The 8,982-nt window shown below is 23.1% G+C and overlaps 1 protein-coding gene across 1 annotated transcript; it reads left to right on the top strand.

Annotated features, from left to right (window-relative positions):
• Nucleotides 1-290: 290 nt before the first annotated feature.
• On the top strand, nt 291-2,178 carry LOC112784781 (uncharacterized). The gene is made up of 2 exons (XM_025828107.3): nt 291-960; nt 1,607-2,178. The coding sequence occupies exons 1-2, from the start codon at nt 659-661 to the stop codon at nt 1,815-1,817; spliced, it is 513 nt and encodes a 170-aa protein (XP_025683892.1). The 5' UTR covers nt 291-658; the 3' UTR covers nt 1,818-2,178.
• Nucleotides 2,179-8,982: the final 6,804 nt, after the last annotated feature.

The raw sequence follows: 8,982 nt of genomic DNA, 5'->3' as shown, positions 1-8,982 counted from the left end.
AAAAAATTAAATATCTCATCCTTTAACCAGTGCTGGTCTCGGATTCGTTTCATGATAGTGGACAAAATCCTTGCCAAAAGACCTCCATTCTTTTTATAAGACAAGACTTCGGCAAATCAATAGAGAAATGTTTGATTGTTAACCAAAATAGAAATTTTAACATTTTTCTGTGTTTAATTTTTTTTCAATCTTTACTCATTCAGTACTTTATTAATAATTGTCACAAAAAAAAAATTAATAATAATATATGTTTACAGTATTTACTCTGTATAGGAGGTAAAAGAAGCATAAAATAGAGAGTTGAGGTCTAACGGTCTCAACATCATTGAGTAATTATCTGCCCTTATAAATTGCTCCCATTATTCAGGGTTTGAGTGAAAGAAAGAAAGCAAATAATGGAGTGACGCGGGCAAGATGATGTTGACATTATAGGCCCCGCAACCAACGGCTGAGATTTGCCCTTGAGCCTTCTTCACAAATCACAAGCACTCTGATCTGATCCCCCCCCCCCCCCCCCCCCCACCACTCTCTCTTTTATCACCTTCCACACTCTCACTTCTCTCTCTCTCTCTCTCTCTTTTTAATTTATACACCAAAAGAAAGAGAGACAAAGAGAACTATCTATCTATAGAAGCAAACAAGCAAAGAACGAAGAAAGATGTTAGTGGGAAAGCGCGGTGGTCAAGCGGCGGCGGTTATAAGGAGAACCACCAGCATGAGTGGCGGTATGGCCATCGACATAGACCGTGATGATCAGGAATTCATGATGATCATGCCACCTCATAACAACAATAGTAATGATAACACCATCCTCCACCTTCATCATCATCATCATGGAATCATCCCTCATCATGATAATGATGATGATGTCATACAACACAACAATACTCCTCACTTTCTTCGGACTTGTGGCCTCTGTAAATCTCCTTTGACACCTGCTCAAGACATCTACATGTATAGGTATGTGTATGTATATACTACCAATTAAGTTACTATTAGTATCCACAAGTTTCAGACTTTATGCTATTTCTCAATATATATATTATTAGCAATACTGGAAAATTAACTCTATAACGGACCATTTCAGTCAATATTATAACAATTCTAATATAAAATCTATTAAAAATAAGATTTTGTTAAATTGAATTTTATATTTTTTTTAAGGAAAAATGACAATTTTTTTATTTGTGAGATGTTTAAATGATATTTTTTTTTCTTTTATTCTAAAACATATTTTTTTTTCAGTTGTGTAAGAGTTAAATAACATATATTTTAGTCTATTTTGATTAAAATTTTCTTTTAATTGAGTTTCAAATATTCTTGTTATTAATAATTTCAGATATTTTTTGTATTAAATATTGGCTACAATATTAAATATATAATGTTCACTCCCAAAACTTTCTCATATATTATTCCTGGTTATTTGTCAATAATATCCTGGACAGCTGCTTTGGTTTGTTTATTTGCGTTTCTTTAAATAAAAAATAGGAAATAGTATATCAATTAATTAATTCATGCTATTTTACTTAGCTTATGGGGATATATATATATATATATATGTATGATATGGTTAATTAATCAGAAAGGAGTGGATGTGTGGTTGCAGGGGGGACACGGCATTTTGCAGTTTAGAGTGTAGAGAGGAGCAAATGAAACAAGACGGTAGAAAAGAGAAGAGGAAGAATAATAATATGGTGGTGGCTTCTGCCTCTAACAAACAAGATCATCATCATCACCACCGTTCATCACCCAAAAGCGAACCCACTACTACTACTACTCCTACTCCTCCTGCTGCTGCGGCTGCTTGCTCTACTTGATATTTATCAATCAATTATTGGTAGTATCATATTATAGTATATTTGAAGATTAATTACAAGATAGAACAAATTAAAATTAGAGGGTCATGCTATAGCTCATGCTTCATGTGCACTTTATTATTAGGACACCATTTTCCACGCTTTAATTTTGCCCCTACCCTCATATCATGTTATATATATATATACGTTCTTCATTGTTATTAGACCTAAGCTATGGTGGATATTTTTCTAATTGTTGACTTATTAATTCTGCTGCGTGAGTGCTAAAAAGTTGTATAAAGGGTGCGGGCTAGCTGATAATGTATTCCGGATATGTGAACCTTTGTCTTTGAAATCAGTGTTTAATTATTAATCTCTCCTACATACATGCCATTAATTAATTTAATTCTCTTCATCTATCCCATAAAAAAAAATTAATTCTCTTCATGTATATTTGTCTCTTCCACCATTCATTACTGGCGAACAAAACCATAAATAAACCCATCTTATTATGTTATACAGAAAAAAAAAATATTGAGTGACCAAATAATATTTTTTAATTAAGTTTAATCAAGTATTTCTAATCATATTTATTTTTTCGCTTTTTACTCACGTACTCCACATTGAATTTCTGTTATTCTTCATCTTCTCCATCTCCTTCGTTTGTTCGATATATCTTCTTCTCTTACTCTTTCCATTCTATTTGTTTCTTTTTTTTTTTCTTTCTTTTCGTTTTCTTTTAAAAAAATATGAAAAAGTAAGAAGAATAAAGAAATGAATAAAAAATGGAAAGAGAAAATATACATAAGAAACAAAAGAATAAGAAAAATTTGGAAATAAACACACATATTTTTTATGTTATGTAGTTAAGAATTTATTTTGTCTGTGTAATTATTTTGTGTTGAATTTCACAAATTTGTATATTTTCTATTACTAAAGAGTATATATTTTCTGTTACTAAAATTTATGTATTTTTATTTTTTAATTTAGAGAACAGATTTTTTTTATGACAAACCTTTAAAAAACATAGAAATTTTGGAGGAAAATACAAAAATTTGTAGATGAAAATCTAGAAATTTTTTTATATATTTTAACGATAAACACATAAATTTTGTATAATAAACATGTAAATTTTAGAAGAGAAACATAAAAAAAAAAACATTAGGTTTTTGTGTTTATTATTAAAATATAATTGTGTTTAATCTAGATAGGATATATATAAGTTGAGTTTCTTTTTCTTTACAAAATTTCTGTGTATGTATAGCAAAAATTTATATTTTATGTAGATATATAAAATTTTTTATGTTATGTAAATAAAAACTTTTGTGTGTTTATTTTCTTTATATAATCCGGCTTCACAATTTTTTGTGTTGTCTGTTATTAAAAATTTTGCTTTTTTTTTTTCAATTTTAGGGACAAAATTTGTATAGTAATGTAACAAACATTAGAAAAAATACAAGAAGTTTTGAAGAAAAGCATAGAAATTTGTAGATGAAATCACATAAATGTTAGTTATGTTTTTCTTTTTCTTCCTCCTCTTTGAAGATAAAACAAAAAAAAAATTGCGTTAAACACATAAATTTTGAAAAAAAAAAACATAAAAAAGAAAACTCATAATTTTTGGATTCTTGTGTTTATTAAAGCATACTTTTGTGTTGGTTTATGTAGGACATATATCAAATTGAGTTTCTTTATTTACGAAATTTTTGAGTTTTTGTGTAGGAAAAGTTTTAGCGTTTTGTATTGAAAATTTTTTGTGTTTTGATTTTGTCTATGTAAATATATTGTGTTTTCCTTCACAAATTTCTGTATTTTATGTTACTGTAATTTTGTGTTTTCTGCTATTAAATTTTTTTATTTTTTATTTTCTTAATTAAAAGAACAAAATTTTTTAAGAAATATAAAAATTTTCAGATGAAAAAAAAGAGTGTGTTATTTATGCTGGGTTTTTTTTTTTTCTCTTTGACCGATGAAAACAAATTTTGGAAGAGACATATAGAGAAGTATGAGAAGAAAACACAGATTTTGGATTTCTTTATTTATCAAACCATAATTCTATGTAAGCATTATGTATGCAATTTCACAAATTTCTATGTTCAACTTTAGAAATTTATTTATTTTTTGTTATATTTCTTATTTTTAAATTTTTTTATGAAAAATATAAAAATTTGTTAGTAAAAACACAAAAATCTGCATTTTTTTTCTCTTCTTCTTTATCTTCCTTCGTTTTTTGCTTTTTTCTATTTCTCTTATTTTTTTATTTTATTTTTCTCCCAAAAAGAAAAGAAGAAGCAAGATCAGGAAAGAAACAAAAGAAGAAAGAAAAAAAAGCAACAAAAAAAAAAAAAGAAGAACTATAGAAGAATAAACAAAAATAAACATGACAGTAGATATAGAAGAAGAAGAAGAATTGAAAAAGAGTGGAATTCACATGCATATTTTTATAGGTCACTTTTGTTAGTCCAATAAATTACAATTATAGTAAATATACATTAAATAAAATTAGTTATTAAAATTAGTTATTAATATAGAATATATATTATAATATAAAATATATATTAAAAAATAAATTAAATTATATATTTATATATAAATATATAATAATTAATTTTATTAATTAATTTTAATATATAAATAATATTTTTTAACAAATTATTAGGTTGATTTGGTTGGATTGATTACAAATAAAAATTATATTTGTACTAATTTTTTTATACTACCAAGTGTACATTTTTTTAGTGTATATATAAATTAATATTTTATTTTTTCTCATTTTTTATAATTACTTTAGTATTCAAAATAAAAAAAAGATAAATAAGTTATTGGCTTCTTAATCTGCAGGCATTTAAGTATTTGAATATTTAAAAATATATTTAAGTTTTTAATTTTTTCAAAATTTGGACATATTAATCTCTAGATCTAATTTGTCTTATTTTAAAAACTCTTCTATGTGTACATCCGTCGGCCAAATCAAGATAATGGAAGCCATATTTAATTTTTTTGTTGGGTCTAACAGATCTAAATGAACAGAAAAATCGATGTGTTCAAATTTTAAATAAGTAAAGAATTTAAATATATTTTTAAATTTTTAAAAACTTAAATATTCATAAACTAAAAAGTTAAGGATTTATTTATCTTCTTTTAAATAAAAAATGCATACAAAAATATACATATTATATTCCAGAAATATATTAAGATGTGCAGTTTTGGCTTGGCGGTGATATTTGCAAATGGAATTTGGATCATTTAAATTTTAAATTTGTACTTTAGATGGTAAAGTGTGATCTTTTATCTTTGAATAGTTTTTTTCTTATATTTATTCTTAGTCCCACCTATAAAATAAATGATGAGAGATCACACTTTATTCTCTAGAGTGAAATTCAAACTTTAGAGAATTTAAATCCTTACCAATGCAGGCTATATTTATGTTATATGGGTTATGTTAGGAGTATATTAAAATTAGTTATTAAAGTAAGTTATTAATATAAAATATATATTAAAATATAAATATATATTAATAATTAATTTTAGTGATTAATTTTAATGTATAAATAATATTTTTGATGTTATATGCATACGAACAAACTAAAATTAAATGCTTCTGTCTTTATCCAGCCTATGTATGTAGTATGTGACCTAAAATGGTCCAATTCAAGGAGGAAAATTTATTGTAATGTTATTTTCGTTCTCACAATTCGCTCAAACTCAATATCAGTATTAGAACATAGAAGTAATAATTTTTTTTTTTTTAATTTTGGGTGTCTACTTAGAAGTAATAATATACACCTAGTAAACTATTAAAGTTACATCCGATTTTTTGAGACACTGATAAAAATAATTTTTTAACGATAAAAATATTTTTAAAATGTTATAAAATACAATAAAAATAAACAAAAAATATTAAATATTTATAAGTAACAAATAGATTTTGTATTTAGCTAATTACTTATGTATTTGATCTAAAATCTTTTAAAAATTTTTAAATAATTATTTAAAAAATACATACACAAAATAAGATAAAAATTTAATTTTTAATTTTTTATTTAGTCGTTGATAAAAAATTATAAAAAAAATTTATTTAACATAAAATTACTAATTTTGAACAATAAAATTATTTTATTGTTTTAATGATACTTGTAAAACGACATTAAAATCTAATTTCTAAAAAACTTTTTATAAATACGTACTAGATATTTTTGTTGTATTTTAAAATATTTTAAAGACATTTTTATTATTATTAAAAATAAAAGTTACTTTTAACAGCGGTTCAAAAAATCAAATATAATTTTAGTAATTTACCCAATATACATGTATACAAACCTAAACCCTAAACCTTAATACACACAAATATATGTGTGTGTCATTATTTGTAGAACTTATTACTAAAATGTTATTATTTTGAATATTATTTATTATGTTGTGTCATCATTTAATTTTATCATGGTAGCATCTTTTATTATTTTTGACATACTAATTGAGAGGTGCTAAATCAAGCCGTGGCGGCATATTCAGGAATTGCGAATTGGAAGGGACGAACTTATGTTAAAATGTTAAGAAATATTTATTTTAATGTTATATTTTTTAATTAGTATTCAAAATTACGTGTGACTTTTTTATTTAAAAATTAATTTTATATTAATTTTTAGTTAAAAAAAACTTAATTTTTCAAATTTTTTAATTCATAAAAGAAGATACAATGTATTGTAAAATTTATAAATGGATTAGCAAGTAAAATAATTTTAATGAAATTTGTTTTTGGTAAATCCACATTAAATATATTGATTTTTAAAAATGACATAGAATAAACTAGATGACATGTTTTACAAAATTAAATTTAAATTTTTAAAATAAATTAAAACAAAATTACTAAAAAATAGTGATTTAATAATAAAAGTTTTAAATAAACAAATCTGCAATATTTAAATTAATAAGACATGTTAAATAAAAAAGTTTAAATGAAATATACATAATATTACCGTGAAAGTAACTGAAAAAAAAATAGTAAAAGAAGTATAAGAAATTAAGCACTCCTTAACAAATATGATATAATACACACCATAAAAGTCATTTCTACTGGATTATCAAATTGTAAGTCTTACAAGATATATATGTTTTTAGAAAAGAAAAATTTTTGACAGTAATTTTTAGTATTTTTTACTATTATTTGACTAATATAAAAATTAAATTATTTTTAATAAATAAATTTTATTAATTTATGTATATAAATTTTAACTAATATGAATACAAATAAATTATATTAATTTATGTATATAAAATTCTGATAAATATAAATATAAACATAAATTATTAATAAAAATAATAATATTTACTGAATATATAACATTATTTTTCAAAAAAATTTGGAAAGGTCATAGCCAGTATCCGCGGGGAGATCCGATCCTGAAACCAAGTTGCGGTTTTAACTGGAAAACACTATAGAAAGTGCAAAGCGCAAAGACCATTTAGTTGAAGTGTGAAATGAAATAATTTAATGATTTATAGAACACAATTAATAATAACTAATGTTACTATAATTCTACAAGTATAATGTAAAAATTGATTTTTTTTATATCTTGCATTAAAATTTTACATTACTTTTATTATTTGTCAATTTAAGTAGTAAGTTCATAAACATAAATAAAGATATATTATTAAATGGCGGGGGATATTAAGAATTGATACGGAGGTTATAGAAATGGAAATGATAGTCTGGTAGATACTGGAGGAAGGGCTCACTTCTCTTATATGAGGAAAAGGAATGATAGAAGGTTATTATTAAATATTGGCGGAACACTCAATAATGGAGTGCAAATGATAGAAGGTTAACGGAAATGAATTTTTTATTTTTTTTAATTGAAGACATAAAATATAATTTTTAATTTTTTTATTTTTTTTATTTTATTTATAAAATTAATAATGAGATATTATACTGTATTTTTTTAAATAAAAAAATTAAAAAAATCAATTGCTAAGACCAGGACGAATCCAGAAATATTATGGGAGAGCCAATAACACGTAATAATAAATATTACATAAAAAATTATATAATATAAGATGTATTACAAAAATATAAGAATATATTTTAAAGTACAAAAAATATGTGTGTACTTTTTACTAACGAAGTGATCGATTTTTTGTATCATAAAATTTATCGATAATAGAATTTGAGTCAAATTTTTCAGTAATATTTTTCAATATAATTAAAAGACAATTAACAAGAAATTCATCTTTCATTTTTGTTTCTGAGTTATTTTTCACAATATTTATAATTGAAAAAGATTTCTTAATTGTAGCACTTGAAATAGAGAGAATTAATACCAAATGAATAAAAAAAGACAATCACAAAAAAAAATTCACTTTATAAAATTTAAAAATTTTTATTTAATTAAAAAATATTAGTAATAATATCTTTTTCAGATTTTTTTAATATTATTACTTATTTTTTAATATTAGAAATCATTAATGATTAAATTGGATTAAACTTTAATTTATATTAGACTAAATATTAAATAATTTTTTTAAATTAAATTATACATAATAATTTATATATTACTATTAATTTTTTTTAAAAAAACTGGGGCAAACCTCCACTCGCCCCATTATGTCCTTGGCTAAGACTAACTAAAAGAAGAATTTAATATCTCTGAAAATAATTTAGACCGATTATCTATCGTTTCTAAACTCTACCATCATTTTGTTCAGAATTGTTATGCAGTGGCTGAAACAATGATTTACGTACATTTATAATCAAACTTTATAAATAACATAATTAAATTAGATTTATATTTATTATCGAGCATACAAAAAAATTATAAAAATGTAGTGGTGAGTGATTTTTATTTATTTATGAAAAGTTTGATTAGAATGATCTATTAAAACATTTGGTTATTTTACTATAAAATATTTGATAATTTTAGTAGTTGGTCATATTGTAATAAGGCGACACTGTTGTTACAAAACTTTATTTGAAAAATTTGTTAGTCCATATTTATACATAATAATTTAGTTTTTGTATTTATAGAATATTTTTATTTAATTATAGAAATGCAAATATAACTAACTTTTTTACAATAATTATGCTACGTGATGACAAGATATCATCACACTTATAGGAATACATTTATTGGAATAATCACATAATATTTACATTGAGTTTTTTAAATAAAAGAAAGTATTGAGTCAAAAA

The sequence above is a fragment of the Arachis hypogaea genome, chromosome 20, assembly GCF_003086295.3.
Source record: "Arachis hypogaea cultivar Tifrunner chromosome 20, arahy.Tifrunner.gnm2.J5K5, whole genome shotgun sequence".
NCBI classification, from domain to species: domain Eukaryota; kingdom Viridiplantae; phylum Streptophyta; class Magnoliopsida; order Fabales; family Fabaceae; genus Arachis; species Arachis hypogaea.
Note: the sequence above shows the minus strand (reverse complement) of the source record. Positions and strands in the feature narration are given on the sequence as shown.